Below are 27,992 nucleotides of genomic sequence, written 5' to 3' on the forward strand. Positions count from 1 at the left end.
CAAGTAAGAAAGTGTGAGCTCCTGGGTCGGAGATTTCGTATGTGGCTCATAATTGTATTTTCTGTAGGCTTTGTCCTTCTTTTTAAGAACATACATGCCGCAGCCCAAAATTTTCGAGAACTTGCTGCAAGGACCCCAATATAACAGCCCCGCAGGGCAAGTACTGACAAAATTTTCCAAAACAGGTTGTAGTCCTATAAGTACAATACGTCAGCGTCATAAACGTTCAGCGGATTAAAGCGTGTCACCAACGTCAATGCGTCTGATTATCAGACTCGGGCATTAAAGGCGCTTTATCATTAAACTTTCCACAAAATAAATAGCCTACAATGCGTCACCGTCATAAGTTTCAAAACAAATTTTAGATAACACACATCCTGATCTCACATGCATGCGTCAATCCATCACACATCGACGCAGCCTTTATAACATTTATGACAAATATCACGTGACGATATGTAGGCCTACAACCAATGCGTCACTGACAAAATTTCCCAGAACAAGACGCAATAAAACAAATTTAGTTTATCTCTTATGAACTTGACGCTGACGCATAGACACAACACAGTATGATCGTGACACATTGTCACAGACGCATTAAAGGAGTATTTCGTGATCCTAGCATCCTCTTTTTATGACATTTTTCAGTACATATCCACGAAAAAAGCATATTCCCAAAATTTCAGTTGATTCCGATATTGCGTTTGCGAGTTATGCATGATTATGTGTATTACACTGCTCCATAGACAATACGTTGTAATTTCGTTCTGGTGCACACCAGAACGAAATTCAAATTTTACGATATCTTTGCTAAATGAATTAATCTGCAAGAAATATTTTGTACATAAACATTATGTAGCCAGAGGTTTCCAGTGATATAAAAATCTCAACTTTTTTGAGAAAAGTGGGGGATGAGGCTGTGGATCACGAAATGCCCCTTTAAAACAATTTTAGTTTTATATCTCCTGTGCACTTGACGCAGACGCATCATACAAAATAACAATGCATAAGCCCAATACGTCGGCAACAAACCTATTCCAAAAATCGCATTACATTTGAAAGAAAGAAAGAAAGAAAGGAAGGAAGGAAGGGAAGAGAAGAGAAGAGAAGGGAAGGGAAGGGAAGGGAAAAGTAAGAAAGAAAGAAAGAAAGAAAGAAAGAACGAACGTGAGAAGGGGAGCGTAAAAGGGGTTGCAAAATGGTTTTTGAAAGGGGTCAAAAGAAAGAAAGGGCATTAAAAACAGCAGAAACACGAAAAAAAGGCTTTACTGGGACGATTTTTGCATTTTACACTATTTTCGCCCATGATTAAGATGAAAAGGGTCTTTTTGTGGCATTGTCCGCTCGTAGCGCGAACTTTTTTTTTGTATTTTACAATATTTTGGCCCATGATTTGGTTCATTTTAGTGAAAAAGGGCTCTTTTTTCTTTTCCTTTGCCCTCCAGATTTTCTCTTCATTTTTTTGTCAGAGTGGCACTTTTTTCTTTCAATTTTTTTTGTCAGGGGTGGCACTCTGCCCCCGCCCCCTGCTGGCTACGCAGCCTACGCTACTGAACATATGAGAGCACATCAGACATCAAATTCTGAATACGAAGAATGTCCCGATGATATCAAATAATTTGGAATTTTTTGAAATTCTTAAGGGATGGGGTATGAGCGTTTGGACAGTACTTATAAATTTATAATTTTTTATTTTTTTTTATAAATTTATAAATTAATAAATTTTATAAATAAATTTATTTCGAGGACTGTTATATATCAAATATGTGAAAAATATAAAATTTTAATAATTTGTCATAAAATTTGTATTATATCGTGAATTTCAAAAACAGAAAATTAGTTGATATCATTCTTCGTATTCAGAATGCAATTCGATATGTCTCAATGTCTGATGTGCTCTCATGTCCCACAAAAAATACTGTCGAAACGCTCATTCCAGATCCCTTAATGTAATACACATTTTATGGCAAATGATTAAAAATTGATATTTGATATTTAACAGTCCTCCAGGCTCAAAGTAAACTTTATAAATATGATGATAAGTGCCGGCATGTAGCTAGGATGAAAAGCCGACGATCAATTGAAAATTTTGACCTTTCGTATTGAAGATAGGTCTATGGATCTTTTTCCCAAAAACACCCAAAAAAAATTAGGTCTTTTTGGGGAAAAAATCCATATCTTCAATATGAAAGGTCAAAATTTTCAATTGACCGTCGGCTTTTCCTCCCTGCTACATACACTTTAAGTATATATCATTAGATTTATAATGTTTTAAAACTTCAATTACTGTTATATATCAAAAATTTAAAAATATGAAATTTTAATAATTTGTACGTACTTAAAGTGGCGAAAATTATGGACAGCCCCTAAGAAACATAAAAAAATGTTATGATATTCTCTTTATGCCGAGGTCATTTTCACAAGCAAATTGACTGGCCCTTTCTTTGTAGTTAGGGCGGTACATATCTTAGGCTTTATGGTAGGTCATCAAACAGAAAATATTCATATAAACAACACAAGACTCACTGTCAGTTTATTTCCAATTTATTGGTCTAATCACCAATTGACTTTTGTTAAAATATACCTACAAACCACTGTTCTCTTTCTTTTTAAAAACTGTACAAACTATGTATTTACAGAGGTATTATAAAACATGATTAGCTAAGGCAAAAAAAAAAAAGGTTTGTCTCAAAGCTCACGAGAAATTTAAAAACAAATACGAAATGCATTTTTTTTTTTTTTTTCTGGAAAAAACTATAAAATTTTTTTTTTTGAAATAAAAAAAATTGCCGCATTTGTTTTTTGTCAAATCGTGGGATTTTACAAACGCGCGCACAAGCTTTGAGACGAACCTTTTTTTTTGTGCCTAATATCAGAAACAATTACCATCAATAATTATAAAGACATGATATCAGGAACATGACACTTAAATATTCACAATAAAGACTAGCTCTAATCCTGGACATAAAATCTTGGGCAAAGTTTTGGAATACTTTATACAGTTTGTGTCAGGAACAGAAAATAGCAGAGGCATAGCCATGGGGAGCCGGGCAGCAAGTTGCCTTTCAATCCTGCCCCCAGAAATTGTTCAAGGATAAAATAGGAACGGCAAAGAGTAAAGTGTCCTTAAAATGATTAAAAGTGATACAAAAAATTGACAAATGGGGACACAATTGGCTTTCCCCCCTCACATTTCAATTAGGTGTGCAGTGTGTTCCAGGTACTTATTTCCAAGATAGTAGGCCTAGTATAGCTTACTTGGTCAAACCTTTTATCCCTTGCTTTTATCCCCGCTTTTATCAAATTTGATCATCTTGCAAACATCAAGGTATAACTCGGTTTGAAAATAAATACCCACATGCCCAAAAAACTGTGTGGGAGATTTAAAAGGTCTTCCATAGGGCTGTGTGGATTTCAGAGAATTGGGCAACTCAGGGAAAGACAACTACAAATTGTGTAGCACCTTGTTAGAACTTTTCGATAACAAAGTACTGTTTCTCTTTTTTTCATCAGTCCTGTGTACATTATTTTCCCACATGTACTAGCCATGATTCATGATTTTAACAAAAGATTGTCCCCATCACAGTATTATATACAACTTTTCATAAAGGGATGATTCAATTCTGTATACTATTTGTGACCATAAACCATGAATGAGCCGTAAATGTCCTAAATTGTATTCTGAGTTACAGTGTAAAATGTGCATGAAGGTCGTACTCATAGGTACCTCAAGTTGGTGCTACATGTATCTCATTTTGATAGCTCTAGTCAAATACCTTTTAAACCAATCAATCATCCTATTGATGAAGAGGATAATAAGCTTCTACCTACGTCTATAGTAGAATTCTTAAATAGCTCTAGTCTTGTTTGCTTTGGCTAAATCCTGTTCAAGTGCTAGGTTACAAAATGTTATATTTTGTCTAGGTATGTATAACCAACAATTAACAATGAGAGGATATTCCTGAACCTCGTTGACTTGGGGATGATTTGAAATGACCACCAATTATTACTCTTTGATGTTTATTAACAGCAATGTGGGAAAAGAGACACATGTAGAACCAAAAAAGGTATACCATTTTGTTGAAGGAGCTCAGTTCAACAAACCATAACCCCGCTGGATATCGTTGAAGTCAATATACCATTTTAAAGCTTATGATATATATTTTCTAAACACGAAATAAAACAAAATTGAACGGGCAGACTTTACGGCTCATTTGTGTACGGTCACATTTGTATATTAAAAACCATTATATCAAGAAAAATTTTCCTAATTATATCATAACTATCCAGAGATATTATATACTCAGAGATCCACCATCCTGGTTTGTCAACTCATGGAAGCCATCAGCATTTATCCACAATACCCTGAAACCAAATGATAATTTATGTCTTGAAGTTTCTTCATTTCACATATTTGCATATGTAGTGCTAATTAATAGCTGATAAATGATTTACCTTCTTGCATTCAAACTGAATAACATTTAAGTGGCTTTCATGAACGACACACAAAGATGGCAGGGTCAGCCGTCTTTGATTCTCAGAAAGAAATCAAATATGTGACTATGATTAATGATCCAAACAGACCAAAAGACAATTTGACACTTCAGTTATTGCCATCATCTATAATGCACACTATATAAATAAAGGTTCTAAATGGCCTTAAAGAATCTTTTTTTGTCCTATATGGAACCCGCAAGAAACTCTTAGGTTCTTATAAAAAACGTTAATTAACGCCAATTTTGGACCTTTATAGAACCGTTTGGTTTATTACAGAACTATTAAGGGTTCATATCGACAGTGGCATGCGCAAAGGGGGGGCTGGGGGCCTGGGGGCCTGTTTTGTTGGTCATTCAGGGGAAATCATCCATTCCGCTCGTTTACACTCCTAATCAGACTCCATTCGGGGGAACTGAATAACCTAGCCTCCCACTTTCAATGTGCTGCGCACGCCACTGCATATAGAGGATAGATTTCTGACCCTTTTTCCGAAAGTGTAGCAGAGTTTTTATGGTGACAATTTTCTGGTGTACTAAAAAAAATGGGCTGATTTTAACTCCCTGGCCTGCTTGGATCATATCTCTTAAAATATATTTGTGATAAAGGTTGAAGATTAGGATATGACTTGTACAGAACCTTATGCAAACCCTGTAGCACATCTGTTAACTTATAATATATATAATTTTATGATTAAATATAAATAATGAGATCATATATTAATTCTAAATATAAACTACCACCATTGGACTATTCCACTTGAAATCCATACACACCCCATGGAAGACATCTAAGTTTTCCACACAGGGGTGTAGATATCAAAATGGACTCACCCATTCAGGTATATCCCATTTAAAATTCACACTCCCTGTGTGGAAGATTAAGGACATATCTTCCATAGGGGGTGTATGGATTTCATCTGGAACAGTCCATTAAAATCAAAGTATGTACATACACCAAATAAAGCTATGTTAAAAAATCTGAGTTGGTGGCAAGATCATTAATAAAGTAAATTAATTTAAGCTATGATTAGAAACTCTATGCTACTATAATTTCACCATACATGTACATCAATATCTGAAACTATATTTTAAAATTAACACAGCCAGTCAATCAGACAATGGTGGCACCATTGGGGAGGCAGGGGGCATTTCACATGCCCCATCCACAATCTAGGGCTTCCCCTAGTCAAAATTAGAAACTTGAGGCAAACAATTGCCGACATAACTAGTGGTTTGACATGTTCTAAATCTATACACAGCATTTTTCAGCTTCAGCCAATTTATAATTTATACTACCAAAAACCAGGTAGATTGACAAGGTGACATTTTCATCTTATACATCCAATCTGCATTTTGATTTGATTTTTAGATTTAGTTTGATTTTGGAATTATTCACTCATAGCACTGAATCACACTGATTTGTTCAGGGGAATGAAATGGGTCCATAGTAGGGTTACACACTGGGGGTTACACTAGTCCGAAAGATCATTAGTCCCAAAACCCAATAACTTAGTTATAAACCCTAACCCTAAACTTCACCCTAGCCTACTATAACCTAAGCCCTAATCCTAACCCTAACCCAAAACCGAACCATAGCTCTAATCCTAACACCAAGTCTTACCCTGACCATAATGTAACCCTATCCCTGACATTAACCTTCACTATTCCTAGCCTAAAATGCCCTAAACCAAACTTGAACCCTTTTCGGACTCATGACCCTTCGGATCAATTGGCTGTTCTCCAAAATAGTACCAGATGTGATAAACTGGCTGAAACCTGAAGAACATACATATATATAGCGGCTACAGGTTAAACCATACTTCTGTAGTATCTTCCTATAAAACTGGGTCATTTTGGCACTTTTAGCAACTATTATAGATACCAGTTAGTTATGTTAAGGGGGTACTACACCCCTCCATAAATTTGTGTCTATTTTTGCATTTTTTCAAAAACTAATAACACAGTGGTAACAAAAGTTATGTACATTATAGGGGCAAGGAATCCAATTACTACACTGAAATTTCAGTGACCCAAGACAAGCGGTTCGTTATTTATGATAAGAAATAAGGTACGGCTAAGATGTACCTCATTTCCTATCATATATACTGAACCGCTTGTCTTGAGTCACTGAAATTTCAGTGAAGTAATTGGATTCCTTGCCCCAATAATATACATAACTTTTGTTACCAGAGTGTTATTAGTTTTTGAGAAAAATGCAAAAATAGTCACAAATTTACCACAGGGGTGTAGTACCCCTTAAGATGATCACATCAATAATGTGTACACTTTGAGGCTGGCATCACACACAACTTCAAACATAATATTTACATGTAGATATGGTTTACTTGCTTTACATGTACATATAACTGCAGCTACTACTGTTCTCATGTTATATTGCACTTTTATATGTATTAAAATTGCTAATATTATCCTGTGAGATTCGTTTAATGCTGGTATTTGAAGTCTTACCAGTTTCTCATCAAATTAGAAATATTGTTTAAATATGCACTTTTGACTACAATTGAAAAAATTGCATTAATAGATACATGATCAGGTCTTCCAATTCTTAACAGGACTGAAAATGCTTTTGAAGTATTTGTTCAAAGTTCAAAACCATCACAGTCAGTGGTTACAAGTGGTTGAAAGAGCTTATTTACATGTATGGTTTGTGGAATTTTGTCTTGCATCTGAATTCTTCACTTCGTCAGTTGCAGTGCATATTAGGGTTTGTGACACCGAGGGCAAGGATATGGATTGGCACTCCTTCCTGAATAGGGGAACAGTTGTCCTGCTCCGACCCATATATATTTTCCTGAATATCTTCCTGAACAAATATCGCACAGAGTGTGCACAAATATTACTAATTTTGGTGAATTTTTGCCTTATACATTCTCATTTTTGATGAAATGTATGAACAAATTTTGACTTCTAACCATTTGGAGGGCGCTGAATGCATAGATTTATGTATAGCCATACAAAAAAATCGCAGCCATGCATAAATCTGCCATTTTGGCGCCCTTTGCAATGTGGTGCCTGGTGCATGTGCCCCAACACTATACCCAGCATGCTTATAACCTTCTTGCACCAAATAAGTGGCTTATTACCGTCTCACCAACATAAATCTGTCCCCGTCTTTGACCTGAAGTGTATACACCATTCTAGTGTGGTACAGAAGCTCCTGCCAGCTCTCGCAACCAGGCATATTTATGTCTTGATCGCCATAAAACAACCTCAGCTTTGTTGAGGGCACACAGGCAAACTTGGCCACCCTCCTTTTAAATTCTTTGATAGTTTGTTTTACTGATATGAACATCACCTCTGACTTTTCTTCAAACTGTAGCGTGATCTTGACATTGTTTGGAGGTCGGAGGTCAACTACTGCTAGGCGATCCAAGTGGCCATACTTTTTGATGAGTTCATCGTATCTAAAAAACAAAAGGCCACAGATTTATATATAATGCAATTACATAAAATCATTGCACTATCCGCCTGATATTGAAATACAGTAAGCAAAGAATTAAGGTACCAGTGATGTTCACCCCTGTATATATTCTAAACAAAGACAGATATGTGATAATTGGAACCAGCAGCCAAATCATGCATCTTTTAGCTTGAATTTAAGACCTCATTCGTTGAAATTGTTCAAGAAATAAAGACACAACGATCCAAATACCAAAGGATGATGCAAATTCAAAAGTTGCAGTTTGCATCATTGTATACAAAGCGTTCTCAGACAACTAGCACTAGCTGTGCTTCCATTGATTAGCACAAAACTAGCATCATGCATTGATTAGAGCACAACAGTGTAACTTTTGATTTTGTTTCTTCCTTAGGTTTTAGATCACTGTTTCTTTAAATCTCAACCAATTTCAGAGCTAAAGAGTACAGGTATATTGGCTGCTTCTTTTAATATTATATTGACATATTTGAATTGTTTAGGATATACCATGGTGAACATTACTGGTACCTTACTTCTTTTGCTTACTGTATATTGCGCTATTCCATTTTAAAATCCATATACTGTACCCCCCAAGGAGCCACTCATTCAGATATCACCAATTGAAATTTACACCCCCTGTGTAGGAGATTAAGGTCATATCTTCCATAGGGGTGTATGGATTTCAACTGGAATGAAGTAGCCGAATTTCAGGGTGTTTGATGTGGGATTTGGGAAGAAACAAATTAGCCTAAAAACTACAACTGCACAAAAGATAATTACCAGTTATACATGATCAATTTATTAATACTCCATTTAACTAAATATATACACAAATCTGAAACCATACCATAAAGACTCGCCTAATGGCGCACTTGGGCTCCTTTGCCTAGGGTTAAACTTTGTGTGCAAATAGAGAGCTCCCTCCTCTGAAATCCCAACAAGAATTTAGGTTCTGTGCCCTTATTTGTTGGGAATTTTACAGGAAGGCACTTTTAGGTTGTGCCTAAAATTCCACTGATGTCAAGTGAGCCCATAGCGCCATTAGGCGAATCTTTACAGTAGATTTAATATAAGCCCATATAGGCAATACCAGCCAAATTATTAGCCTCTATTAAAAAAGTTTTACATTGTTTGGCAAGAGGGTTTTAAATCACATATTGAACCATGCACACATATGGTATTGAATGCCCTGTAGGGCTGTATGTGATTGAAATTAAAAATGATGATAGATCTAAAAGCACTACTTTGATCAGTTACTCAGATGATTATATTGTCTTTTGGGCTGTGCAATAGTTTATGAGGAGGGGGCCAATACTTCTCACATGGTGGGGGAAGCTGCCCCCTCCCCTGGCTACACCCCTGAGCAGGTGCCTTAGCTAACCAACTTTGTCATTTCCATATAATTGATGGATATGTCTCAGATGGAATGGAAATAAGGTCCCAAAGGGGATGATTTTTAATATTTAATTTTTTGTTCTGATTTCATCCGAAAATATTTTTCCTCTCCCGGTTATGCTCCTGATTGAATGACAACTGACCAGATGACCTCTACAACAAGATCTAGCTGTCCGATCAATTAACGCAATTGCACATTGTGTATGAAACAAATTTTCCTTCAAAGTAGCAATTTCTTTCACCATTGCAACAATTTATTCAAGCTATATCACCGGCGTGTCCAGGATCTTTTCCTGCAGGAGGCTCAGAGGGCTTTCAGAGTTATAATGGGGGGCTTAATGGCTAAAGTTGCCAAAAAAGATTCAGCACCCAAAGCCCTCCTGGACACGCCACTGTATATATAATAGTTCCAACTGGTACGCATCACAGAACTTTCTCATATTATTTCCTGTCTAAAACAAATTCATCACCATCTCTAAGGTTGAAGGAATAAAGTACTTTGTCAGGATATCTCAGCTCCACCAAGCTCATGTCCCCTCCTATATCTTTGTAATATATTCTGTACTGGTTAGACCGGAGTCCGGTAAACTCGGTAAAACTCTTCTTGAATTCTTTACAAGTCTGTTTCACATCGACAGATAGTTCCTTGGTGTGATTTTCAAAGTGGACTTTGCATTTGACACTGTCTGGAGGTCGGAAGGACACTTCAGCTAGCCGGTCTATATGACCATATTTGCCAATGAGAGGTTGGTATCTGCAGTGCGTATAATATAGGAAGGAAGAAAATTAGTGCCAACTTTCTACCAAAATTGATTCCTAAAGCAACAATTTATGAAAACCCATTCATTGATGGATATTATTATATGATGCAATGAAGCAGATGATATAAATTTTGAAGCAGTGGTATCAATTGAACGCAGATATTAGGTAGCAGATACTGAATCAAAATGCTCTTAAAGCAGAATACCTCTCATTGCTAGAAGGAGTAGCATTTGGACTGGAAGTTAATATGAGATCTGTTCTCATATTAATATAAATGGATGTATTTGCGACTTCCTACTGATTTTGCTTGATCACGTCACATATGGCATTGCATGCCCTGTAGGGCTGTATTGTCTTAAGGGGCTGTGCAATAATTTATGAGGAGGGGGATACTTCTCGCATGGTGGGTGAAGCTGCCCCCTCCCCCTGGCTACACCCCTGAGCAGATGCCTTAGCTAACCAGCTTTGTCATTTCCAGATAATCGATGGATTTGTCCCAGATGGAATGGAAATAGGTTCCCAAAGGAGATGATTTTTAATATTTAATTTTTTGTTCTGATTTCATCCGAAAATATTTTTCCTCTCCTGGTTATGCTCCTGATTGAATGACAACTGACCAGATGTCCTCTACAACAAGATCTAGCTGTCCTATCAATGAACCCAATTGCACATTGTGTATGAAACTAATTTTCCTTCAAACTAGCAAGTTTTTCACCATTGCAACAATTTATTCAAGCTATAGATATAATAGTTTCAACTGGCATGCATCACAAAACTTTCTCATATTACTAAAAGTATTTTCTTTCTAAAACAAATTCAGCACCATCTTTAAGGTTGAAGGTATAAAGCAGTTTATCAGGAAATCTCAGCATGATCATATGCCCTCCGAAATCTTTGTAATATATTCTGTACTGGTTAGACCGGAGTCCGGTAAACTCGGTAAAACTCTTCTTGAATTCTTTACAAGTCTGTTTCACATTGACAGATAGTTCCTTGGTGTGATTTTCAAAGTGGACTTTGCATTTGACACTGTCTGGAGGTCGGAAGGACACTTCGGCTAGCCGGTCAATATGACCATATCTGCCAATGAGAAGTCGGTATCTGCAGTGTGTATATAATATAGGAAGGAAGAAAATGAGTGCATTTTGATTCCCCAAGCAAAAATTTATAAAAATGCATTCATTGATGGATATTATTATATGATGCAATGATGCAGATGATGTTAACTTTGAAGCAGTGGTATGAATATTCTAGAAATTAATTTGTCTGAACAGACTTTGCACAGTGATGGCTTGTCGTACATGCATGTTCTGGTAATATATCTTGCAAGCGCATTTATTTGAATTCTCTTCGGCCAGATATTGCAGAGGGTATATGAAATTTAGTGCATAATTATGGTTATGGGATTAAATGCCATGCAGGTTAAAACCAAAGCATGAAATATTACAAAGAAACAAAATATTAAAGCAGATGTGTTTTCTATCAACAAAAGCAAAACAGAAGAGGTCAGTTTACCGAATTCCAGCTGTCCATTTGCCACCCAAACCAAACCCTTGTTAGCCTGCATCTATCATAACCATCGCAGCCAGGACAAGGCTGTCAACTTTTCGAAATTTCTTGGTGTGAGATATGGTCAAACAGAGACGTGTCCTGGGACGGAAATATTGTTACCGACTAAATTATTAATTGTTGACCCCTAAATTGATATATACCTTGGAACTTTTTTTCTTTTTCTTTTTTATTACTTTTTTTGCATGGAGTCAGGGTTGATCGGGTTACGCCAATCAAACAATGCTTTTTAGGCCTAAATGTTGCTAACCGTAAAAACTCGATAGTTAGCATAATTATGCTTACTACCGAGTGCTTTTAAAACATGCAAACATGAAGTGCCCATCCACAAAAGTGTTAAGGGTTTTGAGCAAATCATTGATACACATAGTTATATAAGAACAAATAAACCTGCAAATTTGTGTCTCAACCCCATTAGCTCAGTTGGTGAAGCACTTTGGTACAATTTCATGTTTTCGAAATTAAGTGCTCGATAGTAAGCACATACATGTATAACTATCAAGTTTTTATGGTAATTTGCCTTTAGCGCATGCTATGCACAGTGTGCCATGCAATTGTTTAAAGCATTTGAATTAATGATTCTTCTTTAGCACTTATTTAACTGTTGTGGTTGATGGGGAGGGAGGAGGGTGCTTTTACTTTTGGCTATTGCTATTGGTGGGGTGGTCCTCAGGGTCTTAGCTACAAATTTAGGTTTGTCCATCATTTGAATAAAATTGCCTGTCCTAACTTGATCTTTAAAATATTTACCAGACTTCTATAGCCCATTGGGGGTTCAAAAAGTTCAAATATGTGTTGCTATGGCCTTGTTTTGCAAATCTGGTCTTACTAAATGGTCAATAGCATTTCTTAACACCTACAATTATGATGTAGCATCTATCAAAGGCATTAGTTTTGCCTGTTCTAGGAGCAAACTCCCCGTCTAAAATGATGGGCAGACAGGCGGTTAGCTAAGACACTGGTGGTTCTACATGAAGAGGTGCTTGCATGCCTCTGTTTGTCCATCAAACAAGAGGGTTTTTTTTTCAGATTTTTCTGAAAAAGTGCTTCTTTTTCCAGCAAAGTTTTCAAAACATTTTCCCACTGTTTGTAATTATGCATAACTTTATTTTGAACAGGTATTGCATACATTTTTGGCTCCCTCTTTAATATATTTAATTTGGTGTACTTTCAGATTCAGTTTTTTAAGATTCCCATTCAGACCAAAATAAAAAAAATGTATACTAACCATTCAGGCTTTGAGGCAATATCCATATCTTTCCTGAAGGATTCGGATAGCAACGTTTGCGCAGGGTTTTTTCCGGGACATGAGAGCACATCCGAAATATCGAATTGCATTCTGAAATCCGTATTTCAAGTGATTTGACAGTTCCCTAGTTCAATATTTAAAAATGTTGACCTTTCGTATTGAAGATATTCCCCAAAAGACCTACAATTTTTAGGTCTTTTGGGGGGAAAATGTGTACCTTCATTTGCCATCAAATTTGTATTATATCGCGAATTTCAAAAAATCAAAATTATTTGATATCAGAAGGAAATTCCTCATGTTCAGAATGCAGTTCGATATGGCTGATGTACTCTCATGTCCCAGAAAAAATACTGTGCAAATGCTGCTATCCGAGCCCTTAAAAATGCCTTGTCAGCATCCTCTCATTCTGTATAGCCGTGACACATTTCCAAGTAGACTACAAAGCACCCAAGCACCCAACCCCATAAACAACTATTACTTGAATATGACTAACCTTTCTGGCTTTGTGGCACTATCCATATAGTACCTAATAAATGCTCTCTCTGCATCTTCCCTTTCTGTGTCCTTCACTTGACTCCCATTTAGCCTGGTTACATTGCCTAGCCTAGCAATGCACAGTTGACGTCTCTCCTTCTCCTGCATGTTCTCACAGAATGGTATACCTTAGATAGGAAGGATCATATCACACATTATAGCGGGTTATTTTTGGGCAAAAACCTGATAGCACATTTATTGGCATTGGGAACATTGTGAAAATTTAATTTGCAACCCTTAATTAAAGGTCCGTTCATACTACCACCGCATTTGCGATGCGTTGCTTTGCGATGCTGATATATCTATTACTTTTTGCCGCAACTCATCGCATTTCAAAGTTAAAATGTATTTAACTTCATTGCGATATCGCAATGCAGTAGTTTGCAGTACGATGCAGTGTGGCAACGCACCGCATCGCAAAGCAAACGCATCGCAAATGCGGTGGTAGTATGAATGGACCTTAAAAGAGCTAGAAACCCACTCTTACAAAATATTTATGCCATTCGTGATCCGTATTTGACCCTACGGTGAAGACCAGATTTCATGAAGTCTTGGGTACATTTTAAAGTGACATTGCCATTTGTGCTGAATAACAGCTTTTCAAGACAAAATTTATACACTAAGCAGTGGTTTAATATGACATTATAATGAGCCGTAAACTCGGCAAATTGTATTCCGTGTTACAGTGTAAAATGTGTGTGAAGGTCGTATTCATAGGTATCTCAATTCGTTGCGACAAGTATCTCATCAAACACTGTTTAAACTAATCAATAATCCTATTGCTGAAGAGGATAATAAGCTTCTACTTATTTCTATATAATCTTTAAATAGTTCTTGTCTTTGTTTGCTTTGGCTAAATCCTGTCCAAGTGGTAGATAACAAAGCATTGCATTTTGTCTAGGTACAATGTATGTATAACCAACAATTAACAATGAGAGGACATTCCTGAACCTAGTTGACTTGGGGATGATTTGAAATGACCGCCAATTGTGACTGTTTGATACTTATTACTACAAATGTGGAAAAAGAGACACATGTAGAACCGAAAAAGGTACAATTTTGTTGAAGGAACAGAGTTCAACAAACCATAACCCCACTTCTGGATATCGTTTGAAGTCAAATGATATACCATTTTAAAGCTTGTGATATATATTTTCTAAACACAAAATAAAACAAAATTGACCAGGGGCCGACTTTACGGCTGATTCGTGGTGTCCACTCACATATTGGCCTATATTGAAAATATCTTTCTCAATAGATTCTTTGAGAATCAAAGTGGGCTATCCCTCACATATATGTGGCATAGACAGGCTTCCAGATAAGCGGGCGCAAACCAGGAGCTACTTTATAAAAAAAAGTAGCTCCTGGTCATTCAATTTTACCAAGGAACCAGGAGCTACTTTGACACAACCAGGAGCTACTCTTAAAATTCAATATTAAACAGCTTTATTACTTGTTAAGTGTTAACTACACTATAATATGTTATATGTAAATACTGCTACACCCCCCCAAATCCCACCCCACCCCAAGTCCCTTACTACTACTACATTACTAGACTACAAAAGTACAAACTTGATACATTGATACTGATATCATTTATGGTAATTACTCAGTGTTTTTCCATTCTTTTTTCTTTCTTTTCTGTTGTTTTCTTTTTCTTTCTTTTCTTTTTTCTTTCTTTTCTTTCTTTTTCTGTTTTTTTATATTTCAATCAAATTAGTATAATTACCTAATATTTACCGCCTGCCCCCGTTGGCAAATAATAATTTTAAATACTGCCCTCTATTGTCTGGTGTTGCCAACCAAAACAAACAATATGAGGGCACCTTGAGGGCGAGGTGGCCTAGTGGTCTAAGGCGCTGGACCATTAGGGAGAGTTGAGCGAGGGGTCCGTGGTTCGAAACCCCATCCTGCCCGATCCTTGTTGCTCACTCTAAATAGTTCCAATAGGTCGGAAATATCATAATCATAAGCTCTTTCAGTCTAGTAGAATATAATTGTGATATTTCTCCTCGTTCCCATCCACCGTGTAAAAAATGTGCAGGTGTACACGGTGGGTGCCCGCGTCTCGTGGTTCGAATGGTCACGTAAATGGCGGTTCCGTGTGTCAGACGAGTCAAACCTGAGCATGTAAAAAGTTGCAGGCCTTATCGAAAAGAGTAGGGGGATCATCCCGGGCTTGTTACCTGCACCCTCCCTAGGTCCCAGGGCAGTAGTAGTTGTGAATACAGTGATTGTAGTAGATTAGTTGTGTTATAATAGTAATGTTGTGAAATGGTGATATAGATAGATGTTAAAAGTACACTGCTTACTCAGTGGTGCGCCTGAAAATAGGCGGGATTTCCCAAATACAATACAATACAATACAAAAAATATGGCAGCCAGGGATCTCGCCGAATTTTCTCGATATCACAGCTGTTTTGCTGTCAAAAACTTCACTCTCAAAGCAGTATTACTGTGCACTTTATTAATTATTGAAGTAAATTAGGCCATAATTTGGTATTGCAGGGGTTCAGTTGCTTTCGAAAATGATGTGCATAGTGCAAGTTTTGAGCCCAGTTTTATGAAACCTGGATTTAGAAAACAACATGTGGGGAATTTTTGTTGCGTTTTCCACTCACACCAGGCGCTCAATACTGAATTTCTTCAGCGCCTGGGGGCTTGTTTTATAGCTCAACCAGGCGCAATAACATCAGAACCATGGGGTAAAAAGCGCCCGAGCGCCCGCTTATCTGGAAGCCTGGGCATAGACCATTTTACTCCCTAAACATATGATGCAAACCATATTAAAGAATAGACCAAAAGAGTACCCACTCTGTACCCTATGTTTGCATGCTGCTTACGTAGGGCAAAATAGTATATGGATTATTTTGCCCTGTGTTCAGCCAACATAGATTAAAAGTGCATGCTTGCTTGTGTTGTGCAAGTAATGCATTATTCCTTTATCGTGGACTGAGTGTAGCATGCGCAAACTTTGTAATGCGCAAGTCATGCCAGAAAACACTAATTAATCATTCTATATCAGGTTTATGCCGATGCACATGAGGCAATTATGAGTTGTTTCTCTTTGGTTCTATCTGTTTAGATCATACCTACCTTGGAGGCGGACATCTACCAGTGCGGGGAAGTTGTTGAGAGTTTCTAACTCCTCCCATGATTGCATACAGGTGTTGGTTAGGTTTAGACAACACAGTTTAGGGAAGTTGGCAGTCACTTCTGGTGTGATTTTGCCACAGATTTTGTTGCCTAAAAATACATTGATAAATACAAATTACAAGAATAAGAACATGGAATTATTTAACTTAGCTCTCTGGGTTGATAGGATAAACACATTTTAATCATTGCCCAAATAAGCCAGCACACATAAGTGTTGGGGGGGGGTGCATCTGGCCGGATTCATTTTAAAACCATTAATAAATATGGGCTCAATCAATCCAATTTAAATATGGGCTCAATCAATCCAATTTAATATCAATGTTTATGTTTGCTGGCTGCTCTGGGTAGTGATTAAAATTTGTTCAAAAATAAAAACGTTTATTGAAGCACTATCTTTAATTTGGACCTATATAAGTGCTACCAGGTACCCATGGCGCTGATATTTTTAGTAAAATGTTTTCCATTAATCCCACATACTACTACAGACTATTTGCCAACAGCTTAAGACCCTGTGCTTTGTATGCTGTGAATTCTTGCATATTCATGAGGGCTGATCATTCGATCTAGCATGTCTATCAAATCATGCCAGTGTTGCATGGCGCCCTTTTTCTAACATCAACTTGTGACGGCAGCAGTATAATATATCTTGCTAAAAAAGACCCTTGATTTCATGGAAGAACATGTTGGTGTTGCCTCTCACAACTACGGCCCAGGTTCGATTCCCCACAGTAATGTAACTGAGCATAGTTACATATCTATGACCATTCTCATAGGTTTTCCCAAGGTACTTTGATTTTCCTCCTGCATTCAAATATTAGACTTCTGCCTATATGCTTGTCCCATCTTCTCCAGCTTTGTTGTGATCATGGTGATATAGTACTATTAAATTGCACTTCACATCAGGGCACTGAGATCCACTTGGTGGATATCAGGGTCTTAGCTTGGATTGGACAAGTGCCCATCATTTTACTAAACCTGCAAGTCCAAAAATTGACCCTCTACTACAAAAATCAGAACTCAGCCCCTTCTGGTGATTCTAGCAGTTAAAATAGCTATTGTGATAGCCTTGGTTTGGTCTTGTTTGGTTTATTTAACTGTTTCAAGCATTATTTTTGGAATTTAGCATATGTCTCAGGCATTCATTTTGCCTGTCCCAGGAGTACACTGCCTGTCCAAAATGATGGGTGAACGGTTGGTTAGCTAACACCCAAGTGGGTACCAGACTGCAGGGTCCCTGGATTTGATGTTGCTACACCTACCTATGAGTATGAGTGATGTGAGTTGTGGGAATGCTCTTCCAAGAGGACACAACTGCTCCCATTGTGATATGTGATTCTCATTGAACTGTAACATATGGAGTTGTGGATAGGTCTTGTTGTTTGGTGTTGACGGGATATTGCGGTAGTCATTCAGGCTTAGATGAAGTTCTTCAACTCTGCAAATTACAATTTACAATGAAATTGCAAAATGTTACAATTATCCAAATAACACGTACCACCTACAGTTTATGACAATTATATGAATTCTCAAGGGGTACTACACCCTTGTGGTAAATTTTTGCATTTTTCTCAAAAAAAAATAATAACACGCTGGTAATAAAAGTTATGTATATTACTGGGGCAAGGAATCCAATTACTACACTGAAATTTCAGTGTTTCAAGACAAGCGGTTCAGTATATATCATAGGAAACGAGGTACATGCTATCGGTACCTTATTTCTTATCATAAATAACAAACCGCTTGTTTTGGGTCACTGAAATTCCAGTGTAGTAATTGGATTCCTTGCCCCTATAATATACATAACTTTTGTTACCACTGTGTTATTAGTTTTTGAGAAAAATGCAAAAATAGACACAAATTTATTGAGGGGTGTAGTACCCCCTAAAATAGCTGTCATTTTTCCTTAAATAATTTCTTTGGTTTATGAGTACAGCTCCTGTGTGTGGGAGATTAAGGTCATGTTTTCCAAAGTAGGGGGTGTATGAGTTTCAATTGGAATAGCCTATTGTCTACACTTTGTGGCACTTTATGTTACATGTATATTAGGCTGGGTATGAAAACATTATTAATGCCACACGGGGACGCAAACTGTCAGGAATTTCCCCGTGATCACCACTATGTTACACACAATGCATACATGCAAGCACACATTTCAATATGCTCCAGGGTGTGAATTTCAAATAGGATACCTGAATGGTGGCTTCACTTGAAATCTACACTCCATACTTGGGAGATTAAGGTCATATCGTCCATATATGGGGTGAATGGATGTCAATGTACTGGAATAGCCCAAGCTACTCACTCTGTCACAATAAGATATATCCAGCAGATTATATTCTGTTTCCTATAACACTATAGTGTTGTTTTGAGCGAGTGGTCACAGGTGCAACTCCCTGTACTTTCTACATACTTACCCTGGCATGATATCCAGTAGATCGTATGTTGTTTCCCATGGTACCTTTGTGTTGTTCAGGGCAAGTCTTTTGAGAGAAGTGAATTGAGTTGTAGGTCTGGGGTGCAAATCCATTTTGCAGTTGAGTGGATTGGAGCTCAGGTTGAGAAACTCTAGGTGTGGGATCTGGTTGATAATATTCACAACCTTCAAAATTAAAAAAAAAAAAAAAACACAATGTTTTAAATTGACCTATTTTGCTGTAGGTGCTGTGCAATAATTGTGAGCCCCCCGGTAACATTTCTTAACGGCTCACCAAAAATCGCTTGCCCCCTTTTTGGCCAACCCAAAAATCTTTGCTACCCCCTTTACGCATGCCAAATTTTTGTGATCCCAATTTGCACACATTAATGGTCTAGATATATGTTGCGAGTGCAGCGAGCAGGAAAATTTGCATATGTGACCCATCACATCAAAACCTACCACTTCGCGGCTGGCTTCATTGGCAGATAACAATGAAAGAAGATGAGAAAATAAAAAGAATTCTGAGCTTGTTTTGCTTCATAAAACATTTTTACTGTATCTGATTTCAACAAGTAAGTCATTTTCAAGCTAAAAAGCAGCAGTTTATCCTAGTGTTTAAATCATTTTCATTTCTGCCACGAGGTGGTCTGTTTCGATGTGATGGGTCACATATATTAAAGCGTTTCCGTACTGTTTTCCTAAGCCTTTTTAGAGTGTTTTATTTAAAAGGTGCCCCATGAATGTGTGCCAAATATCGCTTGCCCCCCCCATGTTACCCTCCCTCAAGGCTCATAATTATTGCACATCCCCTTTAAAAGCATGTCAACTAAAACTTTAAAAATGTTGCAGTTCTCAATGCAAAGGCTGGAATACCTTCACCTTGATGTGCATCATTTTATCAATGACAATTTTAACAACTTTGCACATTTTTGAAACAAATTTGTAATTTTGTGGTGATTTTTTTCCAATATTTTTAATCAACCACAAATAATCCTGAAAGCACAATTACATTGTTGTTGTTTTCTGCCAGCCCTTACATTGTACTTACACATGCACACACCATCTTGATCTTCTATGCACCTGCATTTGAAGGGTACACCCCGTCAGTCCAAAACACCAAAGTCTAACCCTACTAACCCTAATCCTAACTTCAATTAGATTTTCAGACTGACGATGGTTCAGATTGACCGTGTTTCGGACTGACAGGGAGACGCCTTTGAACCCTTACCTCATTCCAGTCTTTTAGATCATTCTCAGCAATGTCCAGTTCCCTGACACGTCTACACAACTCATGCAATCTCCCGGCATCCCCTGCTTTACTGATGTGACAGTAATTGAGAGCAAGGCACTGTGGGAGCGTTATCCCTCCAGCTAAAAAAATCAATAACAAATGCAACATTAAAATTGTGTAAGTTCTTAGATGTATTTGTATATTAAATTAAGAGAGTACCAGTAGTAAACCTTTCCTTTTTAGTACTTAATTTTTTAATATTGAAAAGTACCAATTTCAGGATATTTTGTGTTTTTTTATTCTTACCAAAAATAGGTCTCAAAATGCATTATAACTTTTTACACTTTCCTGATTTTGAAATATATTATAAAGAGTTTGATTTTGGTGGTTAAGTTATTTCCGCAAAAAAATGTCTAATTTTATAATACCAAGCATGACTGTGTGCTTGCATGATACCATACAATGTATTCCTACAAAAACACAGGAAATCTACTATACAGATTACAATCATAACCTTGAAAGTCATGGGCTGAGGTGTTTTTAATGTTTGTTAATGTTTCTAAATTTTACGCCTAATAATAGTGTGCTATCCCTTAGCAAGAAGAAAAAAATCTCCCTCTTATTACACATGCAGCAGCCACAGATAGCGGCATAGCTGGAGGGAGCCGGGGAAGTTGCCCCCCCCAGTGGCGTAACTAGGGTTGGTAGCGCCCAGGCAAGAAACAAAATTGCCCCCCCCCAATTCTTGAAACAATTAAGGCCTACCAGTACCACTAATTAATTTTGGTTACTAACTTACTAGAAGTTGAATACCGATCTTGAAATGTTCTTTCAATTGATTTTGTGTTGAAATGCGCATGAAACACACACAAATTTTGACTTTCATTGCTTGGAGGGGCGCAGAATCGATGCTGAATTGGTCAATTAGCTACCCTTTTGGAGTAACATCTGTGCAAATACAACTTGAAATATAAAGTGTACCCGTGACTGCCCCCCCCCAGGAGCCAAAGGGGAGGTCACCTTGTAGTCAAAAAGTTTACGATCAAGGGCAGTATAAAAAAATTTTGGTGGGTATGTTCTCCTGAAATTTTGAGGTGGTGGGTCTTTGGGAGCTAACGATGTACCGGTAAAAGGAGGTCTTTTGAAGCTGCGAACAGTCAAAATCAACCTTGGGTCTTTCTTGGCTGGTTGAAAATTGCCTGAGAAAATCAAGAAATATGAGGAATTAGCAATTTTGGGGTCTTTTAGAGCTGAAATCATCAAAATCTAGGGTCTTTTGGAGCTGCGAAATCCAAAAAGGGGGGTCTTTCCGGAGAAACATACCTGTATGGTCATTGTGTTAAGTGCCCTCCCAACACGGGATCCACTCCTTCCCAACTTACCTTTGATAGATGTAAGATTATGCATGATTTGTATGCCTGCTGTCTTGATATAAATCCTCATTTACCTTTGATAGATGTAAGATTATGCATGATTTGTATGCCCGCTGTCTTGATATAATCCTCATTGTGATCAGTGTCCAGATATTTGGATTCCAGAGCCTTCAGCACAGACTGGTCATACTGTGTACTACATGTTCTTGTGATTGCTTCAGCCATGGTGAAAGCTATAGTATGTAACAAAAAAAAACCCAATACGGTACTTAAAAACAGCCTGCAAAACCGGGATGCTAGAAAACAAAAAATTAATAAACACAACTTCTGCTGGTAATTACATTCAGCATTAACAGAACATGTTGTAAGTCAAAAGACCACCAGAGAGTTTGGGAAAATGTAAAAATGCTTGAACTGCAGCAGAAAGATTTTTCCAACAAAGTTCTTGAAGCGATTCCATATAAGTAGTCTTTTTTAACCCAGGTCTGAATCGTGACAAACAAATTAGTTACAGAGTTTCCTCGCTTTTCCAACAGATGGGTCCACCTAAGGCCAAAAAAAAAAAAAAAGGTTCGTCTCAAAGCTTGCGTGCGCATTTGTAAAATCGCACGATTTGACAAAAAAGAAAGGTGGAATTTTTTTTATTTCAAATTTTTTTTTTTTTAGTTTTTTCCAGAAAAAAATCGGCAAAAATCTGATTTTTTTTCTCTAAATACCATGAAAAAAGTCTGGAATTAAAAAAAAAATGCACAGTGCAACAGACTTTGCATGGATCTTAATATTACATTACAGTCATTTTACAACTGATTGTGGTGAGACAGAGACACACCTAATACATTTTAGGAGTTTTAAAGACCTTGCTTATATTATATAAAAAGCCTGTTTTTTATACAACCTATGTACGTAGATAATACCAGGGATGCCACCACAGTGATGACACTGACAATGGTGCATTGTACTTTTCAAAAGATTGTTTTTAATTACTATATTTATAAATTGATAAAAAGGAAATATGAATCACCTCAAAATAGCCAAAAATGAAAAACATTATGCAAATTAGTGCATTAATCCACCTGCTACAATTGAAATCAAAGATTTATTGTTCAATTGAACAATATTACAGTGTTATATTGGGACTTGAACAATGGCAAATATCACTATAGCAAAAGAGTCCACAGACATGTGTCGAGCAGGTGCTTTATTTCCCTAAATGGTAATTAGCAAGGGCCTACTCAATGACCAAGTTTACTTCACAAAAGTACATGACTGGTCATTTAGATACCAGTAGTTGGCCAAACACGAGCACAATCAGCAGGTAGTCCGTACTGTAGGATTGGATATGCATGTTAAGGTCAGCTAGTAGCTCCAAGCTGTATGACCTATGGACACATGCAAAACATAGAGAGACCCTCAATTATTGTTTACTTGAATTTTATACCAGTAGTACGCATATGGTAGGCCGCAACCGCCACAACGTGGAGCTGCTACGCGTAGCTGACTTTTTGTTCCGTGGAGCCAAATTGACCAATCATGTTAGAGTTTTTCATTACTCGGAGGTAAAACTGACCAATCAAGTACGACTTACTCATTACGTGAAGCGAATTTAGTCATTAAGAATTTGCCAGACGAGCTTCACGTGGTTGCAAGATATCCTCGGTCACGATAGTTATGATTCAAAAAGTAATTTATGAAAAGTACGAACCGACTTATTATTAAGATGGACATGCACTCACAAGAAACTCATACAGTATTGTACACAACTATATAGCTAGGCAGAGTGGTGGTAAACCATGCACACAATTCTGCGATCTGCAGTGTACGCCGGGAGCTGATTTGTACATCTTGCGGGCGTGGCCTCATGGAATTCGACCTTCAGCAAACCAGTTCGGATTTACTTAATATACTAGTAGTAGGCCATACATACTGTAGTTACGGTACTGCCCGCTTTTCCTATACACAATCAGTGCGCTCACCATTGACGCGTGACCTAGTGTATGTTAGAAGTATTATGCCATTGCCTATATGACGTCACTGTGTAAAAAATAACCAGTCAATATTTAAAGTATTCTCTGAAATTCTAGAAAATATAGTTTTGTAACATTTCCTAAATTTTTAGCTAATTTAGGTGTTTGGAAATATTGGTACTTTTGTGTTTTAGCAAGGATATGTAAACGACAGATAACACCAAAAAATATGAACAAATTATTTCTAAACCGGGCCGTGTTAAGTCTGCAAACCATTATGCTTCTCATTTTCAAGAACGCTGGTTAACAATAAGCAGACTATTGTCTCATTTCGTAAACAAAAGCCCAGACAGTATTGTTACCTTGCGTTCGATTTATAATCATTCACCCAACTGAAACTATAATACCAGCTCATTGTTCATTGCACAGGTAAAACAGACACAAGTGCAGTGTGTATTTAACCAGAGAAGATCTGATGTAACATAGTTGAGCTGTTTTCATTGAGTGTTATCTTGGTTTAATAGCTTTTAATGGGGTTTAAGTCCTTCAAAGGTCGTGGTGAATTCTACTGTAGACATGACTGCATCATGATTATTTTAAAGTCAACAACATTCAACAATATGATCACCGTGATAGTATGACAGTATCAGTACCGTGGGTGTCAGTGATCCTGGCCTGACACAGTAGACAAACAAACAAACACGCCACACACATGGCACATGCATGCAAGGTAACATTGACTATACACTAATCAAACAATGGTATTGATCCTGTACAACTGTTTGTGGTTTATTTACATTCGATTCATTTAAAATCCACATAGTAAACATTAATTTTGGCAAGAGTTTTCTCTCTGGAACGATGATGCATCAACTGGCTCCGCGTAATGAAAAGATCTAACATGATTGGTCAATTTAGCTCCGCGAAGCGAAAAGTAAGCTACGCGTAGCAGCTCCACGTTGTGGCGGTTACGGCCAGCCATATACGCACCTAAGTACCACTACAATTAAAATTACAAAATGTCTGAATTTTGTCTGAAAACACATATTAAGGGTTGATCGAAAAATCTATCTTTTATGCACGACGACACGAGAGTTATGTGTGCATAAGATAGAACTTACGGCTATTTGAAAACGCGTCTGCATAGCGTTGATACTTTTTATAACGTAAGTAAAAAACATTCTTCCGAATGTCACTTTTGGCTACAATTTTCCTGGACTAACATAATGTATCTTCGATTCAAGGTTGCTTACTTTTAGAGAAAAATACATCTTTGAAGTACATTCTGGAGATGTTTTAGGTCACAGCAGTGCGATGCTCCGAGCAATGATCATGGCCGATTTACTGTCACCGATGTACACGCTAGAGACGACCTTTTTCAATTGGGTACATCCGGGTCATAATCAGTCACAGTCACTGATCAGTGGTCACAGTACATGCGCAGTGTAGACGGCTGGTGGAATAAGCACGCGGAGTTCAGGATTGGCAAAGCAGCGACTTAGTAGCCCAAAAGGATGACTTTTGAAGATTTTCCACACTACAGTTTCCTGTCCAATAGACACCAATTGATGGTTAAGAAAGTAATTGAGCAACTTTTCAAATCTGGCGTAGGCAATTTATGGTATTTTGCTATCCCATAGATACCAATGTATGAATTTTAAAAACAATCGATCGACTTTTAATTTATTTGACTCGCGATTTGGGCTAACATTTTTGGCAACACTGCTGGAGGTCAGTGGGTGCATATACAGCAGAAACACGGCGTTGATCGAAGCCGTTCGGAGAACGAATATTGACGTTTTTCGTAAGTACATGTATGAAAATTTAAGAAAATATTATAGTACAGTGTGTCGGTAATATGTCACGAACTATTTCATGATATTTTGGAGACAACAACCAACTTGAGGAAGAAGTTTTTATTCATATGCATGAAATTGTACTCTGTATGGCAACTGCGTACATGTATCACACGTACATGTAAACAAGTACGTTACATACGATAACATCCTTGCAAGTTCTAACTTTCAGTATCACAAGCTATCGGTTGTTCATACGAAAGTTAGAACATTTCGAACAAATTAAGGGGGTACTACACCCCTGGCCAATTTTATGCCTATTTTTACATTTTTCTGAAAAAATATAGAACATTGGTGACAAGTAAGATATGTATATTATAGGGGCATGGACTACAACAACTGTACTGAAAATTCAGCAACTCAAAGCAAGTAGTTATTGATTTATTTATCAAATATTGGGTTTCCCTCATTTTTGACTGTAACTCCACAACTGTTGTCTGTGCTGAAATAAAATTTCCAGTGCAGTAGTTATAGTTCTTACCAGTATAATATACATATCGTACTTGTCTTACTTGTCCCCAATGCGCTATAATTTTTGAGAAAAATGCAAGTGTAGTACCCCTTTTAGGAGTTCTGAGAATTTGATAGCGGGTGAAGGAATTGTAATTTGAATCAGCAAATTTTGAAGACAAAAATTACACTGTATTTATGCTAGTCTTGTCTTTTTTAGCTCTTCCTCATAGCTCTATCCACTTGGTAATATTAAGTTATAATCATTACAACAACATCATTAAAGTCTAGAAGTACAATAAACATAAATGCCAGTGTGGACAGAGCTATACCCCAATCCATAGTTGCAATCAATAACATGAAAATAGTATCAATTTTTTCAATTGATTATCTGTTTTTCAATTGATATTTAAGACTAGACTCGCTTGCCAGTCCTATATATACGCCGTGCCTCTACTAAGGACTGGCTGGTAACACCATTTTGTGTGTCAATGGGATTTACGCACTTACGTTTTGCGCAGCTGAAGACTGGAGAGTACAGCGTCAGACTTGAGAAGCAAATATTTTAAAGTGGGTACAGTAAATTGCAAATGATATCTACTTGAAAGTGAAAGAGACCCTCCCCTTTTCAGTCATGCATGACATGTATGTTTTGCACAATTATATGCCTATATAATTATTGACTAAAGTACGAAGCTGCGTAAAACTTGCACTGCATGGTTATGTTTCCCCGAGATATTTGCAATAGTTATCCTACTGCTTTACACTGATCAAAAGATAACATAGGTATCATGATATAACATACTTCCTGCATATTGCCTTCAGCTGCATAAACAGCAGGAAAGGATCGCAAGTCCAGGGCAGACGACGCGGCCCATCCCCCAACGCCGATATGCATCAATGCCTTTGTGAATGAATGAACGCCAAGCTTCATTGCTTGAGCGATTGCGAGCGGAGATACAGCCACGTCACATCAAAATACGTATAAAATACTCACCCTAACACGCAAAAGTTTTGATAAGAAGTCACCAGTAGATCTTCCTCTACATAAGGAGAGTATTCACATCTGGATCCTTCGGCAAATTCTGCAGAAAATAGCAATTTTTGCTGCAACACAAAACAGCCGAGCTCCACATCAGCTGTGTTTTGCTGGCCCTTTAAATAAGTTGCCAGTTCCTTTGTTGTTTGTTGGTTTAGTGACCTATACAAGTGTGAATAAAATCCATTTTCCAATTTGACTAAAACCCACAGCCAGTTGATACATAATGTTTTAATAAACATTCAAAAAATATATTTTTGAAAAATTGCTGCCAAACGTTCTAACATAATCCTGAGTCGAGTGTTTAATACTATTTTAACAAATAAGAGTAAATTCATTTCTGCAGTTTGCACAAATCAGTATCGGAACTGCCAGATTGGACCACCACCACGGCCTTATGTATCAAGAAAGTCGTATGAACGGTGTCAATCTCATGATATATTTTGAAATTGCATTTGCAGAGGAATAAAAAAAAATTGAAAGGTTAATTTCTTTTATTTCTCGAGGTCATAGAATTTGAGGGGGATCAGTTCTGGGACTCTCAAATCGCAGTATTCTCAAAAATGAGTGCCACAAATTATAAGGTAGTATTCACATGAGCTCACATGTGCAACGTTTTTGAACTCATATGACCAAAAAGCAGACATTAAAAAACTGTGTTCCGCCTCCTTCACTTTCTGGGATCAGTCCATTTTTTATTTTTTTATTTTCATAATTAATAAATTTTAGTTTTAGTAGATTGTTAATGCTGATAAACAAGTTTTTTAGTCAGCATGGATCACTCACAAGTGGAACTCCAAGGCACCAAAGTGTTCCATGTTAGACCAGGTCTAATTCTAGACTTGATCTAACTATTAGGCCCTTCACAATTAATTCTTAGTTTCCTGTTTCAAGTTTGAAAATAAAGGACGAGTCGACTTTTAATTATTAATTATTAATTATCTATTACTTTCTTTATTTTGAAAATGTGGTCGTGGCTATTATCAACAGTCCATTTGGTCATTTTGACTAAGACTACGGATTCAATTATTTTACCTAAATTTATAATTGATTTTTAACATTA

The 27,992-nt window shown here is 37.2% G+C and overlaps 1 protein-coding gene and 1 long non-coding RNA gene across 5 annotated transcripts; both read right to left on the reverse strand.

Annotated features, from left to right (window-relative positions):
- Nucleotides 1-2,530: 2,530 nt before the first annotated feature.
- Nucleotides 2,531-5,754, reverse strand: LOC140170240 (uncharacterized). The gene is made up of 2 exons (XR_011861507.1): nucleotides 2,867-5,754; nucleotides 2,531-2,661 (listed from the first exon to the last, which is right to left on the reverse strand). It is a non-coding gene; the product is annotated as an uncharacterized lncRNA (long non-coding RNA).
- Nucleotides 5,755-6,729: 975 nt separating this feature from the next.
- On the reverse strand, nucleotides 6,730-27,044 carry LOC140170241 (tubulin-specific chaperone cofactor E-like protein). 4 transcript variants are annotated; one of them, XM_072193571.1, is made up of 8 exons: nucleotides 26,888-27,044; nucleotides 21,695-21,853; nucleotides 20,245-20,387; nucleotides 19,015-19,199; nucleotides 17,860-18,035; nucleotides 16,541-16,690; nucleotides 13,404-13,572; nucleotides 6,734-7,921 (listed from the first exon to the last, which is right to left on the reverse strand). In XM_072193571.1, exons 2-8 carry the CDS (start codon nucleotides 21,843-21,845, stop codon nucleotides 7,597-7,599), a joined length of 1,299 nt encoding a protein of 432 aa, XP_072049672.1. In that variant the 5' UTR covers nucleotides 21,846-21,853; nucleotides 26,888-27,044; the 3' UTR covers nucleotides 6,734-7,596. The 4 variants fall into 4 exon arrangements, with proteins under 4 accessions (XP_072049675.1, XP_072049672.1, XP_072049674.1 ...); XM_072193573.1 differs by lacking the exon at nucleotides 6,734-7,921 and adding an exon at nucleotides 8,712-10,084; XM_072193572.1 differs by lacking the exon at nucleotides 6,734-7,921 and adding an exon at nucleotides 9,948-11,193.
- Nucleotides 27,045-27,992: the final 948 nt, after the last annotated feature.

The sequence above is a fragment of the Amphiura filiformis genome, chromosome 14 (assembly GCF_039555335.1).
Source record: "Amphiura filiformis chromosome 14, Afil_fr2py, whole genome shotgun sequence".
NCBI classification, from domain to species: domain Eukaryota; kingdom Metazoa; phylum Echinodermata; class Ophiuroidea; order Amphilepidida; family Amphiuridae; genus Amphiura; species Amphiura filiformis.

Bases quoted from the DNA above. Each gene is read 5' to 3' on its own strand.
- LOC140170241 (XM_072193571.1), bottom strand. From the start codon at position 21,845: ATGGCTGAAGCAATCACAAGAACATGTAGTACACAGTATGACCAGTCT. The intron at 18,036-19,014 runs GTAAGTATGTAG...TGTAATTTGCAG, and splicing joins CTACTGGATATCATGCCAGG to AGTTGAAGAACTTCATCTAA. The intron at 16,691-17,859 runs GTAGGTGTAGCA...ATGTATTTTTAG, and splicing joins CACATCACTCATACTCATAG to GCAACAAAATCTGTGGCAAA.